The 20,934-nt window shown below is 38.1% G+C and overlaps 1 protein-coding gene across 1 annotated transcript; it reads left to right on the plus strand.

Moving 5' to 3' along the window:
• The first annotated feature begins 15,199 nt into the window (after positions 1–15,199).
• On the plus strand, positions 15,200–17,056 carry LOC133792161 (lysM domain receptor-like kinase 4). The gene has a single exon (XM_062230079.1). The coding sequence runs from the start codon at positions 15,200–15,202 to the stop codon at positions 17,054–17,056; it is 1,857 nt and encodes a 618-aa protein (XP_062086063.1).
• Positions 17,057–20,934: the final 3,878 nt, after the last annotated feature.

Consider the following 20,934-nt stretch of genomic DNA (forward strand, 5'->3'; position numbering starts at 1 on the left):
GAGTTTCCTGTTTCTCTACCGTTTTTCTTATTTATTTTTTTACCTACTGATGGATAATTTTAGTTGGTTCTTTTTAAAATAAATATGTACTTTCTTTTTAATTTTAATAGTTAGTATATGGTAAACCAGAGAACAATTGATTTATTCATAATTTGAATTGTTGTTCTAACTTCATATATTCAATTGATCAAGTCGTTACCTCTCTTCCATCCAGTATTTTATTTTATTTGTTCGGTTTAAGTTTTATTTTGTGAAGTCGATGAAACTTTCACCATTGAAGGAGTCTTTTTCTGGAGTACTCTCTATTAACCAATAAACTGTTTTTAGTTAATTGTTTGTTTCTGCTGTTATTAGTTTTCTGTTAGAAGTTTGCTGTTTAACAAACTCTCTCGATTGTATTCTTCTCTTGTAAACTCTTTACTATAAATTGAATATCACCTCAGTCTAATGCAAAGGTTTTTTTTCCCAAAATTCTTCTCGTGAAACTTTTCTAAACTTTTCCTCTTAGATTTTCTCTGTTTTCAACACTTGTTCATGGTATCCAGAGCCACTGACTAGCGTCCATGGCGAACTCCTCCAACAATCCTCAATCTGATACCGATGGTCCTAATGTTCCTGCAACGGTGACTGCTACTCAGGTGGCCACTGCTCCGATGACTACTCATTCTACTACCTTTCCGAATCAACCTTGGAATCCTTTCCTGAATTCGTTATCTTCTTCGTTGACAATCAAACTTGATTGTTTGAACTTCTTGGCGTGGAAATCCCAAGTAGTTCCTACTATAATAGGACATGATCTTGATGATCTTCTGTTTAGCAATGCCCAACCTCCTCAATTCTTGGTTAATGATGCTCCGAATCCTGCTTACCATACGTGGAAACGTAAAGATCAACTCTTGTTGTCTTGGCTGCGATCTTCCATGACAGAAGCTGTGCTTGCTTCCGCTTCCTCTCACAATACCTCTTTCTCTCTCTGAAAAGCTCTTGAACACAAATTCTCTAGCCAATTTAAGGCTCGTCTCTTACAACTCAAGGGTCAACAGTGCAACATTTAGAAGAGTAATCTTTCTATTTCTGACTATGTTGACAAGATTAAATCCCTTTGTGACAATTTAGCAATTGCTGGTTATGTGGTTAATGATGAGGATCTTGAGCTTCAACTTCTCAATGGTCTTGGTCCTGAATATGACCCTGTTGTCTCGGGTATCACTTCTAGAAGTGAGTCTAAATCGCTTGAAGAAACTCAAGCCCTTCTTATGGCTCATGAATGTAGACTTGAGCACCATCACAATGTTTCTGATTTATCGTCCAAGATGTCAGCAAACCTTACCATTGGTTCATCAAGAACCCATCTCCTGGTCCTTACAGACCTCCTTTCAGCAATAATCGAGGACCTCTTTCTGATCCTGTGCCAAGAACAGGTACCAGAACTTATATATGTTCCTATCCTTCATCTGGCTCAAGACCTCTGTGCCAAGTTTGTTTGAAAATTGGTCACACTGCTGCTATCTGTCATTACAAATTTGACAAGAGCTTCATTACCCCAAAGGCACCTACTTCTAAACCTCGTGCTTATCTCACTGAACACGAGCCTACTTTTGATCCTCACGCTTACTCCTCATCTGTCATTCCCGACTTTGCTGTTGACTCCATGTGGTATGCTGATACGGCTGCTACAAACCATGTTGCCTATGGTATGGAAAATTTGGAATCTGCCACTCCTTATGCTGGTTGTGAATCTTTAGCAGTAGGGAATGGTAAGAAATTATTAATTTCTCATATTGGTCATGTTGTTCTCCCATCTTCATATCACTCTCCCTTGCATTTAAATTCAGTTTTACAAGTTCCTGCCATTACTAAAAATCTGGTTAGTGTTTCTAAATTAACACATGATAATGATGTGTTTCTTGAATTTCACAAATCATGTTGTTTTGTCAAGGAAAAGCAGTCGGGGAATGTCTTGCTCAAAGGAAAAGTTAGGAATGGTCTCTACATGCTTGGATATGACTCTCAAAAGTCCTCATCTACTGGTCTGCAATGCCATTTAGCTACTACAACCGAGTCATCATCTATCTCATCTGATTCTTGTGATGCTTTGTCATCCTCTTGTAGCATTGTACTCATCTTTGTAATCAATGCAAAATATCAAATGTTTGTAATGAATTACCACTCAATAAAGACTGTTTCTGTTTCCTTTTGTGACCCAAATCCACAAGCATTCTCTTCATCTATTTCTATTGATGTTAATGTGTGGCATTATAAACTTGGTCATCCCTCCTATAGAATTTTAAGTAAAATTTTGTCTAAAATTCCCAACTCAGGATCTTTAAAAGCTTTAAAATTCTGTGATGCATGTCAATAGGGTAAAAGTCATAAATTTCCCTTTTCTTTGTCTCCAAGTCAAGCTTATCAACCTTTAGAACTCCTTCATACAGATCTGTGGGGGCCTTCACATACTCCATCCAAAGATGGTTTCAGATATTATGTTCACTTTGTTGATGATTATAGTAGATTCACTTGGATTTTTCCTCTAAAACTAAAATCACAGGCTTTTGAGGTGTTTATTAGACTCAAAGCTCTTGTTGAAAAGCACTTTGGGTTACCTATAAAATGCATACAAGCTGACTAGGGAGGTGAGTATAGAAGTTTTGAAAGATGTCTAAGAGATCAGGGCATTAAATTTCAACATCCATGTCCACATACCCATGAGCAAAATGGCAGGGCAGAACAAAAACACAGGCATATTACTGAGACTGGCCTTACTTTACTTGCTCAATCTGGTCTTGATATGTCCTATTGGTGGCATTCTTTTCAATGTGCTGTTTATTCTATTAACATGCTTCCTACTTCTGTTCTAGATGACATTAGTCCCTATGAATGTCTATGTCATCATACACCAGATTATACTTTCTTAAAGCCTTTTGGATGTATATGTTATCCCCATTTGAGACCATATAGTAATCACAAGCACAGTTTTAGATCTGATCCTTGCATCTTCTTGGGATACTCTCCTCAACATAAGGGATACTTGTGCAAAAATAAAGCTGGCCGCATCTTTGTTGCTCAGAATGTGGTATTTAACGAGACACAATTCTTAGTTTCTACATCTTCAGCTGAGACTTAGGTACCCTCTCTTCAACATACCACTTTTCCTACAACACAATTTTCTACTGGTTCATTATTTTCATCTCCTAATGCTGCTCCTATTGACGTCTCTTCTGCTGTATTGCCTGTTACAAATGAGGTACCTTCCCATGATCATGCTGAGCCTTCATGTGTCCATGTTACACCTCAACATGCATCTTCACCAGTTGCTCCAACTTCAGCAGCAGTTGCTCAGCAGCTGACTCCTGAAATACCACAGCCATTTCATCCTCAACCTAATGAAGTTGTGTCAGGTTGTCATACTACTACTTTCTCACTTGAAGTTCCTCCTGCATCAAGTACTAGAACTCACATAATGACCACTCGATCTCAGCATGGCATTTATAAGCCTAAAGCTTATTTGGCTACTTAACATTCTCTTCCAGAATCTCTTCTCCCTTCTGAACCAGCCACCACTCGAACTGCATTAAAAGATCCTAAGTGGGTTGCCTCTATGAAGGAAGAGTATGATGCACTCATTAATCAAGGTACTTGGACTTTAGTTCCTTTTGATCCCAGTATGCATATAATTGGAAATAGTTGGGTGTTTAGAGTCAAGCTTAAATCTGATGGCAGCCTAGACAAATGTAAGTCAAGACTTGTAGCAAAAGGGTATCTTCAAGAGCCTGGTATTGACTATGAAGAGACCTTTAGCCCAGTTGTTAAACCAGCAACAGTTTGAACTATTTTGACTCTTGTAGTATCTTCTAATTGGTTGTCAATCAATTAGATGTAAGTAATGCTTTTCTTAATGGTACTCTCAATGAAGGTGTCTATATGCAGCAGCCCCAAGGTTTTATTGATTCAACTAAACCAACTTATGTGTGTAAATTGCGCAAAGCTCTATATAGATAGAAGCAAGCTCCATGAGCTTGGAATGATAAGCTCAAACATACCCTTTTTAGTTGGGGTTTCACAGCTTCCAGGTCTGACAATTCTTTGTTCATCTATGGCTCGGGTTAGAATCTTGTATTGCTACTTGTCTATGTGGATGATATATTAGTAACTGGCCCTAATACTACACTAATTTCCAAACTTATATCAGATTTAAAAAACAATTTTTCTCTAAAGGATTTAGGTTCCTTGCATTACTTTCTTGGTGTTGAGGTTCATATAACTCCAACTGGTATGTACTTATCTCAAACTAAATACATTACTGACTTGCTGGTTAAACTGCATCTTGAAGGAGCTAAAGCTTGTCCTAGTCCCACTAGCTCGACACACAAATTGTCTCCAACTGAAGGAGCTCCCTTTGCTGATGTTACTTTGTATAGAAACACTATTGGAGCGTTACAATATTTTACTTTAACCCGACTTGATGTAGCTTTTATTGTCAACAAACTTTGTCAATTTGTGCAATCTCCAACAGCGACACATTGTGTAATGCCCTGGTTACTCCAAGACCATTACTGTGAACTTTGAACCATGCTTAACTCGCTAATCGAGTTATTTGGTTATAAACATGCATCTAGGTGTTATTAATAGGTTAAGGTGAAAAACCAATCAAAAGAAAATGATAAATTTTATTTAAAACCCAAAACTGTTCATGGACCCATAAAAACGTTTACAAGTTATTTACAATCCAAAATAGTAATTACAGTTCAAAATTTTCAACCCGCCGACCTAAGCGGCAAAAATAGGGTAAACCCCCTAGTTCCTCTGAGAAACTCCTTGGCCATGGTGGTCAAGCGGCTGCATATGTACACATCACCACCTAAGCTCTCCACTCAAGGCTGGGTGAACTTTTCTTTCCCTTTACCTGCACCACATAGCACCCATGAGCCAAAGCCGAACAAGAAAACTCAATACTGCATATAATGTTAGCAAATGATTATCATTATAATCGTACAGAGCTTATAGCCCCAAACAGATGAGTGAATATCACTTAGTGGTTACATTAACCATGAAGGAGTGTTTAGCTCTAATCAGATGAGTGATTTAACACTTGAGGTTCTGGTTAACCCCTATGATGAAATGTGGACCCACATGCATGCATTTAACATCATATTATAATATAATTCACATAAACATGCATATAATAGTTTAATGGAATAATAAATCAATTATGGCTCTCCCCGCTTACTAATCAAATCATTAAACCTCATTAGGGATTTTGGGGCATTACAACTATCCCCTCCTTACAGAAATTTCATCCTCGAAATTTACCTGAATAGCTCGGGATACTGATTCTGCATATCTGACTCCAGCTCCCAGGTCGCTTCCTCGACTTTGCTGTTCCTCCACAATACCTTCACCAAAGGTATCGTCTTATTCCTGAGGACCTTGTCCTTTCTGTCAAGTATCTGGACTGGTTGTTCCTCATAAGAGAGATCTGCCTTAAGCTCCAGATCTTCATAGCTAAAAACATGAGTCACATCAGATAATACCTTCGAAGAGCTGAAACATGAAACACGTTCTGCACTGCTGACAATGCCGGAGGCAAGGCCAACCTGTAAGCCACTTGACAAATCCTCTCCAGGATCTCAAATGGACCTGCAAACCTAGGGCTCAGCTTTCCCTTCTTCCCAAACCTTCTCACCCCTTTCCATGGTGAGACTCTAAGGAAGACATAGTCTCCCACTTGGAACTCCACGTTCCTGTGCTTGGGATTTGCATAGCTTTTCTGTCTACTTTGAGAAGCGGGCATCCGAGCTCTAATCTTCTCAATGGCCTCACTAGTCCTCTGAACTGCCTCAGGACCCAAGGATCTCCTTTCACCTGTCTCATCCCAATGAATGGGAGATTTTCATTTCCTACCATACAACATCTCATAAGGTGCAACTCCAATGGTAGACTGATAACTGTTGTTGTAGGAAAACTCTATCAAAGGTAGATACTTACTCCAGGATCCACTAAAGTCTAGCACACATGTCTTCCAATATCTAGATTATCCTCTCAGATTGCCCACCTGTTCGAGGATGATAAGCAGTACTAAACTTCAACTGTGTTCCCATGGCCTTCTGTAAGCTCCCCCAGAACTTGGAAGTAAAAGTGGGGTCACGATCTGACATGATCGACCTCGGCGCTCCATAGAGGCACACGATCTCTCTCACATAGAGATTTGCGTACTGGTCAACTGTATAAGTAGTCCTCACTGGCAAGAAGTGAGCTAACTTGGTATAGTGATCCACTATAACCTAAATAGAATCATGCTGACCAACACTCCTGGGTAACCCCACCACAAAATCCATTGTGATGTCCTCCCATTTCCATTATGGGATATCTAGTGGCTGCAATAACCCTGCCGACCTCTGATGCTCAACCTTGACCTATTGACATGTCAAGCACTTAGCCACGTATTCCACTACATGCCTCTTCATGCCCGACCACCAATACAACGATCTCACATCCTGATACATCTTCGTGGTGCCTGGATGCAAAGAGTAAGGTATAGTATGAGATTCATCCAGAATCTCTCGCCTCAAAGCAGTGTCTAATGGAACACATATCTGACCCTTGTATCTCATAAGCCCATCTCGGACACTGTATAATCTCTGGATGCTCCAGAAAAAACATCCTCTCTGATCTTGATCAGCTGTGGATCACCCAACTGACCCTCCTTGATTCTCTCCAATAGTGTAGAATATAGCGTAATATTGGCCAACTAGCCCACCAGCAACTCTATACCAGCTCTGGTCATATCATTTGCTAACTCTCTGGCTATCAGCCTTGCATCATAAATCTTCCCCGGACCCTTCTGGCTTGAAGCATCCACTACCACGTTGGCTTTTCCTGGATGATACAAAATCTCACAGTCATAATCTTTTACTAACTCCAGCCAACGCCTTTGTCTCATATTCAAATATTTCTGTGTGAAGAAGTATTTCAGGCTCTTGTGGTCTGTATAGATCTCACACTTCTCCCCATAAAGGTAATGCTTCCATACCTTTAAAGCAAAGACCACAACTGCAAACTCTAAATCATGAGTGGGATATCTCTGTTCATACTCCGTTAGCTGACATGAGGCATAAGCAATTACCTTCCCTGACTGCATCAGAACACAACCTAAACCTTGATGTGAAGCATCACAGTAATTCACAAACTTCTCTTGATCTGTTGGAAGACTCAGAACTGGAGCTGTAATCAATTTCTGCTTCAGTTCCTAGAAGCTGTTCTCACACTTATCTGACCACAAAAATTTCTGATTCTTGCGTGTCAGCTCAATCAATGAAGTAGAAATCTTAGAGAACCCTTCGAAGAATTGTCTATAATAACCTGCCAATCCAAGGAAACTTCTAACCTCAGAAGCATTCTTTGGCCTTGGCCAATCTGTGACTGCCTCGATCTTTGCTGGATCTACCTTAATCCCCTCCTTACTGAAAATTTGCCCAAGAAAAGATACCTGAGATAACCAGAACTCACATTTCTTGAACTTTGCAAACAGTCTATGCTCCCTCAGTCTCTGTAGAACCAACCTAAGATGCTGCTCATGCTCTGACTCTGACTGAGAATAGACCAAGATATCATCGATGAAGACGATCACAAACTGATCCAGATAACCTTGAACACTATGTTCATCAGATCCATAAAAGCAGCTGGGCATTAGTCAATCCAAAAGACATGACTAAGAACTCATAATGCCCATACCTGGTACGAAAATCAGTCTTTGGTATGTCTCCCTCCTTAACCCTCAACTGATAATAACCAAAATGAAGGTCAATCTCTGAGAATACATTTTTACCTTGCAACTGATCGAATAGATCATCTATCATTGGCAAAGGATACTCATTCTTAATTGTTAGCTTATTCAGTTCTCTGTAATCAATGCACATCCTCAGAGAACCATCCTTCTTTTTTCACAAACAGAACTGGCGCTCCCCAAGGTGAGAGACTAGGTCTGATAAAACCCAAATCCAACAGCTCTTGCAACTGTACTTTCAATTCTTTCAACTTAGCTGGGGCCATTCTGTAAAGGTGCTCTAGACACTAGCTCCGTCTCTGGTGCCAGTTCTGTCACAAACTCTATCTCTTTGTGAGGTGGCAACCCTGGCAAATCTTCTAGGAACACATCCAGGAATTCACAGACTAATCTGGTCTCTTCTGGTCTCATTGGCACAACCTGAGTGGTGTTAACCACATTGGCTAAGAATCCAATGCAACCTCCTTGTAGTAGATTTCTAGCCCTCAAAATAGAAATCATAGATATACGAGGTCCATGGACAGTACCAACAAACACAAAAGGATCCTCACCTTTAGGCTCAAAGGTGATCATCTTCCTTCTGCAATCAATAGTTGCCCCATACTTCACTAACCAGTCCATACCCAGAATCATGTCGAAGTCAGTCATAACTAACTCTATTAAATCCACTGACAACTCTTTGCCCTCCACTGTCACTTACAAAGATCTGACCCTTCTTCTGGATACTACCAACTCCTTAGTGGGTAATAAAGTTCCAAACCCCACAGCATAATAATCACATGGTCTACACAGTCTATCAATAATTCTACTAGCAATAAAAGAATGTGTAGCACCAAAATCAATCAAAACATTATAAGGGGTTCCAGCACTAAGAGTTTGATCTGTAACAACTGAGGAAGAAGCCTCAGCTCCTGCTTGTGTCAATGCGAACACTCGAGCTGGGGTCGAGCTATCCGCTTTCATGGATTCTTCCTTTCTTACCTTAGGGAAATATTTCTTAAAATGATCCACTACTCCACACAAAAAGTAGGCCTTTTCCCTACACTCTCCCAAATGACGCCTCTTGCATCTAGGGCATTTAGGACGAGTCTTCCAGGCTTCACTACCACCTTGTCGACCCATTGAAATACCGCGAGGTCGCCTATCAGGACCTGTAACTAGGAAGGTGTCAGGAACCTTCATCTTTTGCTCACTAGGGCCTCCACCCCTACTAGAACCCATAAAAGGAGAACTTACTCTCCTAAACTCCTTTCTGGCTGCATTATCTTGCCAGATCTTGTTTTCTGCACTCTCAACTGTGAGTGCCTTCTCAACCACCTGTGCATAGGTAGTAACCCCAGCCACTATGGTAATGCGAACATCTCAAGCTAATCTAGGCTGTAGCCCCTGGAGAAATATCTCCCTTCTGGTCCCATTAGTGGGCACCAGCTCCATGGAAAACTTTGCCAATCGATCAAACTTCAGGGCATACTCAGCCACTGATAAACTCCCCTGAAGTAACATGATGAATTCCTCAGCTTTCGCCACCTTGATGGCATCATTGTAGTACTTCTCGTTGAACAGAGTCTGAAACTCTTCCCAACTCAAGGCATTAATATTTCTGGTCTGGGATATAACTTCTCACCGAATTCGAGCATCCTCCCGAAACATATACGTGGAACATGCCACTCTTTCATAATCAGTCACCCTCATGAAATCCAGGACGATGGTAATCATGCTCATCCATTGTTATGCCTTTGCAGGATCTGCACTGCTTTCAAATACTGGAGGTTGCTGCTTTCTGAACCTTTCATAGAGAGGCTCCCATTTATTTCCAGTCTCAGGCAGCTGCTCAGTTGCTGGCACCGATACAGGAGGTGCCTCAGATACACTAGCTACTGCAGGAACCTGCTGTTGTCTCAGGAGGCGGAGTTCTTCTCCCTGCCTCAATACTGTAGCCTCCAGATCATTAAATAACTGCTACCAGTTCTCAGGAGTTGGCTGTGGAATCTGACTCTGGTCATTCTCCTGACCCTGACTATTATTCTGGCCTTGATCACTCTGGCCAGTAGAGGAATCTGTCTGTCTTGTAATCATTCTTATCAACGTAAACCTTGCTGAAACAATCAATGAAGCTAGTTAAGCAGTAATAACCAAAACCTCTTGCCGCCTCACGGTCCAAGATCAACAAATAATCACCAAATTCCACAGTCACACAAATATACAGATGGATACATGATTATAACATTTAGAATTTAACATGTATCAAATAATAATTCACAATGAACAATACTAATGAGTATGTTCCAGCAATATCAGTACTATTTAGCATACTTTTGCTAAAGATGTAGTATTCAAGGCATAGCCTTATCAAGGTATCTCATGTAAATAGGTAAAGCATTTATACCATATTTAAGCAGTTAAATATATATAATCACATAAATAGTTACCAAATCAATGGTGAGTGTACATGCCCAGCCAGTCTACAGGAACCCTAAACCTTGGCACACTCTGATACCAAGTTGTAACGCCCTGGTTACTCCAAGACCGTTACTGTGAACTTTGAATCGTGCTTAACTCGCTAATCGAGTTATTTGGTTATAAACATGCATCTAGGTGTTATTAATAGGTTAAGGAGACAAACCAATCAAAAGGAAATGATATATTTTATTTAAAACCTAAAACTGTTCATGGGCCCATAAAAGCGTTTACAAGTTATTTGCAGTCCAAAACAGTCAATATAGTTTAAAATTTACAACCCACCGACCTAAGCGACAAAAATAGGGTAAACCCTCTAGTTCCTCTGAGAAACTCCTTGGCCGTGGTGGTAAAGCGGAAGCATATGTATACATCACCACCTAAGCTCTCCACTCAAGGCTGGGTGAGCTTTTCTTTCCCTTTACCTGCACCACATAGCACCCATGAGCCAAAGCCCAGCAAGAAAACTCAATACTGCATATAAATGTTAGCAAATGATTATCATTATAATCATACAGAGCTCATAGCCCTGAACAGATGAGCGAATATCACTTAGTGGTTACATTAACCATGAAGGAGCGTATATCTCTAATCAGATGAGTGATTTAACACTTAAGGTTTCGATAAACCATAACGAGTGACTGACGAGCAAGTCACTACGGGGCTCGGCACCCATAGCCATGTGACAATTCAGTCACTTGGACTTTCTGGCCCTGGCTCCAATCAAATGAGTGACTGCTGGGTAAGTCACCTCGGGCTCAACACCCATAGCCATGTGACTAAACCGTCACTGGGGCTCTCTGGCCCTGGCTCTAAATGACTAGCCTTAGGCTAGACAAGCGCTTTTAGTTTTCATCGAACTTGAGATCAGCCCGACATTAATGCTTATTTGAGTCATTTAATGCAGATGTCGATTAGATCTAATATTTTTGGCTTGCGTTAAACACGCTAAGACCGTTCTTGACTTATGAGTCAATACCATATGACCAGTGCTCAATACTACTACCAAACTTGACTAATGAGTCACAGCTTCACAGTTAATACAGACACCATTGCTAATTCTGACTATTTAGTCAGTGCCATGCACAAGTGAGCAAGAATTGCTAAGCATTCGATATGAAATTAATGTCCACATTTAAACATTCAACATGCCTCAAGAACAACCATGCATGTCACATATGGGGTGCAGTTTTCTTACCTCTGGTTTGAGCGGGGGATAGTAACAGAACGACCCTTGAGAACGATTGACCTTTTGATTCCTTGGCGGTTACCTAGTCATAACCAATTTTAACCTCCATTAATGAAAATCAACAAAGAAAGGGTCTTGACCTAGACCTCACTCTTGGGAACCCGAATTGTACCCAAACGGTGAGTAGATTCGATCTTGAGCCTTAAGGATTGAAACCCAGAGCCAAAAACCCTTAAAAATGCCCAAAACTGGAATCTGATGGAACTGGGTAGAAAACCAAGCTGAAAACCAAACAAAAAATAGGGCAAAGCTAGAGTTTAAATGGCTAGAAACTTACCTCAAGCTCAGATTAGGACCCTCTTCAATTGTGGAACACAATCCTAAGCCCTCAAGATCCACTTCCCTAGCTTGAATCTTCAAGAACTACTCGAAAATTCAAAAGAAAAAGAGAGAAGAAAGGAGGAACGGGAGGAGAAACTTGATACTCTATTTTGGCCTAAGTTCCACAACCTTTAATGGCTTATATAAATCTTAAGGTGAAATGAAATTTTTGCCCCTAGGTTATTTAAGGTTTTCTAAAGGCTCCCAAGGGTAAAATCGTCATTTCCCACCGATTTCGTTAATCATAATTAACACCCTCCAATTCCCGTTATTCTCGAAATTCTCAAATACCAATAATTCATATCTCGTTACCCTTTAATTCCCGACAATGCTCTAATCATTAAATCACCCCGAGACTCACCCTGAGCCTCGAACTTAATCCCATTATGACTAAACCGCTAATTTGCACTCAAAGATCGTCTCTTGCTGAATGGCTCGATCAAATCCACATTATAATGTGGCCTCAACAATACATCACCGACATGCATACAAATATACAATTACGCCCTCAACGGGCCAAATTACCAAAATACCCCCGTGATGAAATGTGGACCCACATGCATGCATTTAACATCATATTATAATATAATTAACATAAACATGCATATAATAGGTTAATGGCATAATAAATCAATTATGGCCCTCCTGGCCCACTAATCCAATCATTAAATCACATTAGGGATCTTGGGGCATTACACATTGGGAGGCATGCAAGAGGTTGCTCAAGTATTTGAAAGGAACTATTTCAGAGGGTCTACTTATCAAACCTGTTGCTATGTTGGATTAACATGACTATTATGATGCCGATTGGGCTAGCCGTCCTGATTATAGACGTTCAACAGGTGGTTATGCTATGTTCTTAGGTGGCAATTTGATTTCATGGTCAGCTAAGAAACAACAAGTTGTAGCTAGATCAAGTACAGAAAGTGAATTCCGTGCCTTAGCTAATGCAGCAGCTGAGATAAAATGGCTTGTCTCTCTTCTACATGAATTGCACATCACTTTGACTGAGTCTCCAATCCTGTGGGTAGATAATCAAGGTGCTTCTGCTCTTGCTACAAATCCTGATTTTCATGCTCGAAGCAAGCATATCGAGATTGACTTGCATTTTGTCAGATATCAAATTGTTGCTCGACAACTCTCTGTTCGTTATGTGCCCTCTGTGGACCAAGTTGCAGATATTCTCACTAAGGCTTTGTCTATTGACATATTTCAGTATCTTAAGTCCAAACTTCATGTGGTCTCTACCCCATTTTGTTTGAGGGGGATATTAACCAATAAACTATTTTTAGTTAATTGTTTCTTTCTGCTCTTATTAATTTTCTGCTAGAAATTTGTTGTTTAACAAACTCTTTCGGTTGTATTCTTCTCTTCTAAACTCTTTACCATAAATTGAATATTACCTCAGTCTAATGCAAATGTTTTTTTCCCAAAATTCTTCTAGTGAAAGTTTTCTAAAGTTTTCCTCTTAGATTTTCTGTGTTTTCAACACTTGTTCACTCTCATTAATGAGGTAAGTTCTTTTATTTCGATTACCTTATCAAGTTTTTCATCTTTTATTATTTTATCTATTTATTTAAAAAAAAGTTATTTGAATTGATATCTCTTCCACCTTTGTTTGGGAATAATTGTTAGTTGTTTTCAAATAAATTGTTAATTATTTATATTTTTTACTCATTATTTTATTTTTAATAATATATATTGTTATTATTATTTTAATGATATTTTCCGGCCATGGTGGATTTCAAATTTATTTTTAATTAGTCAACATACCATTTTATTTTTTGATTTATTCCCACTTCCTCTTACCACTCAGATTTTTTTTTCATCTTTTATTACATTAATATCTAGTTCTCAAGTATGTTTAACATTACGAGGGAGATCAGATCAATTTTTAGTTGTTTGTATTTGTTATTTGATGTTATTATGTTATAATTAAGTTATTGATTATTCTGATGGATCATTTACGGAACAAAAGTTATAATTACATATAAGTTTTTTACTTATTTTTTAACTTCTTCCATTTAGTTATTGATTTAAGATTGGTAATGACAGATGTCTAATGGTTTAGTTTTTACCGTAGAATTTTTTTACAGTTTTTTTGGTACATAGTATGAATTCAATAGTATTCAGCACTGTTTCTTTGACTTTGCTTGTTTGTTTGTATTGTGTTGGTCGTTTTCAATATTGTGTGTTTTTCTGTTAACGGTGGATCTCTTTGCTCGAGTATAATATTTACAAGAGATAAATTCTCTTTTATTGTATATCATTTTATTGCAATGATAAAATTTAGTTTTTATTATTTTATTATTTTTTTAATGTTGTGTTTGTTTGTTGTTTTGTTTTGTAGGTTGTTTTCACCGTTATAAAGGTGGAATGCGTGCTTTAAAAATAACACTGCATTGGAGTGTTTCTCTTTGTCTTTATTTGTATATGTCGAGATTGATTATTTGATAGCATTACTGCTTTCTTTAAGAGATCATCATTTGTCAATAACTTAAGGTTTTTGTTAGATGATATAGTAAGTTTGTTGTCTAATTTTCCAGGAGTATTCTTGATTCATGGTCGTCGTACAACCATAATTGTTCATGGATTGATACTACATATTCTTTTGGGTGGATGATAAACTTGTTTTGCTAGAAGAATTCTCTTCGTTTTTCTAGCGATTTAGATTTATAGATTGAATGACATTATGAAATTTTTTCAATTAATAAATTTGATTGCTGAAAAAAAAAAGTAATCCATTTATCTTAAAACCATGTTCCTTTGTAAAACATAATGTAGTTTTTCTAAGCTTGTTATTCTTTTCTAGCTCTCGACAGAGGGACAAAAAAAAGTCCAAATTGGAAGGTGGATAGCGTAGGACAGACATTACGTAAAATGATAAAAATATGTTATTTATTTTAAATAAAAAATTGAAACTGGTTCCAAATTGCAAAAGAACAAGCAAGTAAAGGTCAATATATATATATTTATATATACATATATACATACATTTATTTGTTTTCCGACTTGCCATTAGCAGCATCTCAGCCGGCTCCTTGTGTTGTTTTGTGGTTTCATTATCACACACTGGTTCTTTTGATTATTATAGTTGGGCATACTTTTTTCACCTGTTGACGTTTTCTCAACTCCATAATATTAAAAAATGAAGCGGGGTCTGATTAAAACGTACACTGGGTTCTCGTTAAGAGATGTTAAGGCAATCATTTGAAATAATAATAATAATAAAAATAGGTGCCTGTGCTTCTCAACTGTTTGATTATTTCTCACCCTTAATTTCTGAGAATTCTGTTTTCTTATTTTCATATCCCATTTCTTAGTTTGTATTGTTGTTTTTTCTCTGAGTAGTAAAATGAAAGGAATGCCAAGTTATTGATCAAAGAGCCATGAAGTATTTCTACTGGGTTCTTGTTTTGATCAGAATTAATTTAATCTATGCCCAGCAATATTATGACCCATTAGATTGCCCTTCCAATGAAACCAATCCAGGTACCAGATATACATGTAGTGTATTTCAAGATTCGTGCAAAACATTTCTTGTGTACAGAGCTAACCAACAATTCCAGGCTATTTCAAGAATCTCAAAGTTGTTCAGTATCAACTCTGGTGCTTTGCTTCAGTTGAACAATCTTACATCTTTTTCTGAGTTGCTCAAACCAGGTAGAGATGTTCTTGTTCCCATAAACTGTTCTTGCTCGGGTCATTTTTTTCAGGCAAATTTTAGCTATACAGCTCCTGAAACCACATCACTAACAGAGGTTGCTTGTGGAGTTTTTGAAGGGCTAGTTAAAATGGTTACTCTTTCTTTGGAAAACCCATTTGGAAAAAACAATGTCAAAGCTGGTTCCAAGCTTCACCTGCCTTTGAAGTGTGCTTGTCCTGATAATTTCACAAGTGGTAAGGGAATAAAGTATTTAGTGACATACCCTTTAATTGAAGGTGATAAAACATCTGATTTGACTAAGAAATTTGGTATCTCACCTGATGATTTATCTGAAGTCAATCGTTTGGGACCTGGCGCGCCAACTATTTTTACACAGACAACTATTTTAGTTCCCTTAAGAGCTGATTCTGTCATAAATTTAAATATCCCAGGTTCCCCATCCCCAGCTCCTAGTTTTCTTCCAACAGTTACAGTAGAAAAACCAAAAAAAAATTCAAAACGTAGGAAGGTGTTTATAGCCGGATCTATTATCGGGATATTTCTAGTACTTGTACTATTGATAGCTTCTGCAATGTATGTAAAAGCCTTGATGAAAATGAGGAAGAGCAACAAGTACCATTCCTTCACTAGTAGAAGTTCTCCAATCTCTTCAACTGCAGTAAACTCTCCTAAGTCCTGTACTGCTAGGAGCTCTACGTGTTTATCACCTGACCTTCTTGTTGGGATAAAATTTTCTTTATTCAGCTATAGCATGGAAGAGATTAAGAGAGCCACAACGGATTTCTGTGAGGAGAACAAGGTTTGTTCTCAAGTCTACAAGGGCACTATGGATAACGTTAAAGTTATTATCAAGCAGATGAGATTTGAAGACACTCGCCCGGTTATTGATGTACACTCGAAAATCAATCACATCAATATTGTCAAGTTGCTTGGTGTTTGTTATGGAGAAAGTGATTTTTCCTGGTGTTACATAGTATTTGAGTACCCTGGAAAAGGCTGCTTGAGGGATTGTTTATCTAATCCAACAACTCCTCTTAGGTGGCATCAACGAACACAGATCGCCTTTGATATCGCAACTGGCCTTCATTACTTAAACTTCTGTACATTTCCTTCCTATGCTCATATGAATTTGCATAGCAGAAACATTTTTGTTACATCCAATTGCAGAGCAAAGCTGGGAGACATCGGATCCACTCCTTTTGGAGCATCTTCGAAAGGAAATTATTGCAACAACCGAAGTGTTCGAGAACCGGAGTACCTTCCACATAGCTCAGCAACAGATAAGATCGACATTTTTGCATTTGGAATTGTCCTTCTTGAGCTCATCTCAGGTAGAGAGTGCTATGAGGAAACATCATTTAGAGAGTCCATTAGATTCTTGGGAGGGGGAGCTAGTGAAGGTGGCTGCTTTGAACAACTGAAGAATTTCATGGATCCATTTCTTAAAGAGGATTATTCTCTTGCGGAAACTTTATGTTTATCTGTTCTAGCCAAGTCTTGTGTGGAAGATGACCCTCTTCACAGGCCATCTATGGAGGATATCATCAAAGTTCTTGCCAGAATGGTGTATTCATTCTAATAATATATATATAAAAAAACCCTTATCAATTAAACTTCAAGACAAAGTTACCGGTAAGCTACTCATTCATCATTGTATTTAAGTAGTACTGTCTTACATATATATATGATCTCAAAGTTTGAGTTTATTTATGTCAAGAAGTTTATTTAGTTCCTTTCTCGCTTTGTAGATTCTGGATGCACATAAATACGATTAACTCTTCAAGTGAATTAGGGATCAATATTGGATAGATTAAACTTTTTGTTCAAATTTTTGGACTTGTGGTTGGCTAGTTAACAGAACATAAACTAATTCAACATTAAAAGGACCAATGATAATTTTTGGAGGTCAATCTTCTCAATGATTCTACCAATTTATTTTTGTCTACTCCTAATAATAACAAATTAAGAAATAAACTTATCAGGCAGGTTTAATAAAAAGTTAGTTTTTGAAAGAGAAAGCTTGGAGGAAGAAAAAAAAGGGTATGGTTGTGAGGACTTGAATGGTTTAATTAATAAAATTCCAGTTGTTGTTTCTGCTGAATTTGAAATACATGATAACCAAACAAGAATATTGGAGTCAGTGCTGACCTTTGCTGTCTATCGACATTTTGTCTTATATTGTTTACATAATTTGCAGTTTGGCTTTTGCTGCATGGCTACCAAGCTTCACATAGATACCTTGTTTTTGTCTAATGTTAAGGATTAATTTCCTTCAAAACTGTGGGTGCTTCTCGACCTACAAAAGGATATTCACATAATCATTTCTATTTAACCCTTCATATCTTTGGCTTCAACAAATTAAAGTGGACAGTTGATAGTGAGAAATTCTTGGCCAAGCTCATTATTATTTACTTTTTCTGAAAAAAATAATGTAATGCTAGTCGCATATACTTTTTACACACAAAAAATATGTGTAATGTGTGCCTAATTACTCAAAATTTTAATCTCCCATCCAAGCTATATTTATTCATTTTCTTTCCTGAAACCTGTTCAAGGAAATCTTTTTACACATAAAATCAATCTTATTCTGAAATCCCTAAAACGTAAGGAAAATCAATAATCATTTATAAAATCCCCAACACTATTAGAATTAATCAGGAAACAGTCTCACAAGAAAAGAAAAAAAAAACTAAGATAAGGGCGGTGACTAGCGAGGACAAGAGGGAGAGGATGGGCAAGCAAGGATAAGGACGAGCGGGGGTAGGGATAGTTGTTGTTAATGGTTGGGCATTTCACTTTATCATGAACATATGCAGGTAAGGTTAGGTAATGACGAGCACGTGAATATTTATGTTCTGATTTGGGTGATGAGGCTTCTTATAATAGTTTGTTTGTTTAATTTTTTTTTCTTTTTTCAGCCAGAATAAACAAATGAAATTCATTTATATATATGAATACACTATCCATTCTTTTGCTTTAGTGCTTATTTATTATTATTTTTGGTTTGGGTTTATGAGGAAGAATGTTTACAGTGAGAACTCGTCAACAAAAAATGATTAAAAAACGCATTAATAAGAACAATATAGGTAACAAAACAAAATTAAAGATTCAAGAAAGATAAGGACATTGCAATAAGAATGAAAATGAAAGATATTTGATCTTTATTTCTTTGTAATGTGCCTAGTGTCACGGGCTGACCTTTTGACAGTGGAATTGTAACGCCCTGGATAACCAAGACCATTGCACTGTGTGTTTGAAATAGTGCAAGACTTGCTAATCAAGGCATTTGAAAAAAAAAAGTGATCCTAAGGTAAATTATGAGGTTAGGGTTAAAAGATTTTGATCATAAACGGTTAATTTTCATTAAAACGGATGTTTAATACATGAGATCCCAAAAACAGGGTATACATGATACTTTACAACCTCCAAAAGATAGTACAACCAAAAGCCACTCTAATGGCAAAATACAAGTTCTAGGGCTCTGTCCCTGTACTTTCCCTCAGCCGCGGCGGACGAGCAGTTGACTATGTACACTTCGCCCGCAGAGCTCTCCAATTCATGGTTGGTCCAGTTTCCCTTTGCCTTTACCTATACCATGTAGCACCCGTGAGCCAAGACCCAACAAGAAAACCATAAACAATAAACACATATACAGTAATAACATCCAATCAACCTTAATATAGTCATTAAGAAATTCAACAGAATATAAGCATCAAGCTAATAATAGTAAACATGTGTTTTCAAGAATGTATTTTAACCAGTAATACAAATGCTCAGGGTCAGCACCCTTAGGCCGAGCCCTCTGTTTACTAAGCCGAACCTGACTCGCTTAAGCCGAGTCCATTGTTTATTTAGCTGACCTCGGCTCACAGTGGCCGAGCCACGTCCAATGCGCTAATCGTCAGCCCTAGCTCCTTTAGGCCGCACTTTCACATTTCACATAATAATGATATAGTTACATAACACATATATCTAGATACAGGGAACCCTAGTCCCAAACATAACCACATGGGTGCAGTTTTCTTACCTTGAACCTCGAGCGAAGAATACAGAACAATCCCGAGCACGATCCTCAGTCCCGAGCCTTGGCGATAAACCTAGTCATAGTGCCAATGGGTACTCATCAATTTTTAATCCAAATAAATACTTAGGGAACAAATATTAGTCTCTGGGACATCGAATTATACTAAACTGGGTAGTAGAATTCATTCTGAGTGCCTAGGTTTGAATTCCCGAGCCTCCCCGAGCCTTAAGCCTTATTTCCTCTAATTTCTCATTTAAGGCCGCGATTTGCCCTTGAGGGCCGCGGCCCGCCCCTTGGATAGAGGCTCAATCCTCCTTGATGGAGGACACAGGCCGCGACTTGCACTCCTCCAAGTTGCGGCGCGCCTGGCAAACAGAGGCTCCCAGCCTCCAAAACTCATGCGGGCCACGACACCTGAAGAACAGGGTCGCGACCCGAGCCCCTAAACCCAGAAAATCCTCCATTTTCTCAACATTTCTCCTCGAGCCTAACCTCAATTCACACCCCAAACCAATGACCAAACCTGAATTTAAGCCTATAATTCCCACCCCTTTGGTCTAAACATTATACCCAACTCATAATCAATTCTTACTCCTATTAGACACTCAAATTCAACCAAAACCCAAAATTTACGCAAGTTCTAAACTCCCCACTAACTCAGCCAAATTCAACAGATTAGAACTGGAATTCTTACCTGAATTGATGGTCTAAATTCCTTAGAAACCCTTGATGGATCTTAGCTTTGGTCTTCCTTAACTTGAACCAGCCTAAAATTTAGCTCCAATCCAGCTTAAACCAAACCTTTTCCTTCAGCAAGCTCAAGGCCTCAACACAAGAGTGATCACGAAAATATATATACGCAAGTGCACATAATCAATTAAGTAATATATATGATAAGTAGAGTATCGTCCCCACAAAGAATTGTAGCATCTCAGAATTTTACTTAGCCAGATAGTAGTAGCATGTAGTATTTTAGTTTTCGTGGATATTGGTTCAAGCCGGGATTTAGTTGGAAACTTGTAGAAATAGTTATAGATTTTATAAGTTTAACCTATAGTTTAGAAATATTAATTATTACATAAGGTTTGATTAATATAGCCGGTCCTAGAAATATTATTAATTATAACCTAAGGTTTAGATAGAACTAATAAGAACGTGACATTTGTCAAAATCATGTTTATTAAGGATTTAAGCATTTTGGATGAATAATTTAATAAAAGATAAATGTAGAAGCTCTAGACCCTTCCAGAAGCTGTTAGGATTACGTTTTACTCAGTCAAAATTGTTTTAACAAACTTCAAATATGCTGAAAGTGTGCAAAAACGTGTTTAAAATATCAGGGTATCTCGATATATCGCAGCTATAGAGCCGGTACATTGCCCAAGGTTGATACGGAAAACATGTCGAATTTGCATGAATGAAACCACGAAGGC

The sequence above is a fragment of the Humulus lupulus genome, chromosome 7, assembly GCF_963169125.1.
Source record: "Humulus lupulus chromosome 7, drHumLupu1.1, whole genome shotgun sequence".
Lineage (NCBI taxonomy): Eukaryota > Viridiplantae > Streptophyta > Magnoliopsida > Rosales > Cannabaceae > Humulus > Humulus lupulus.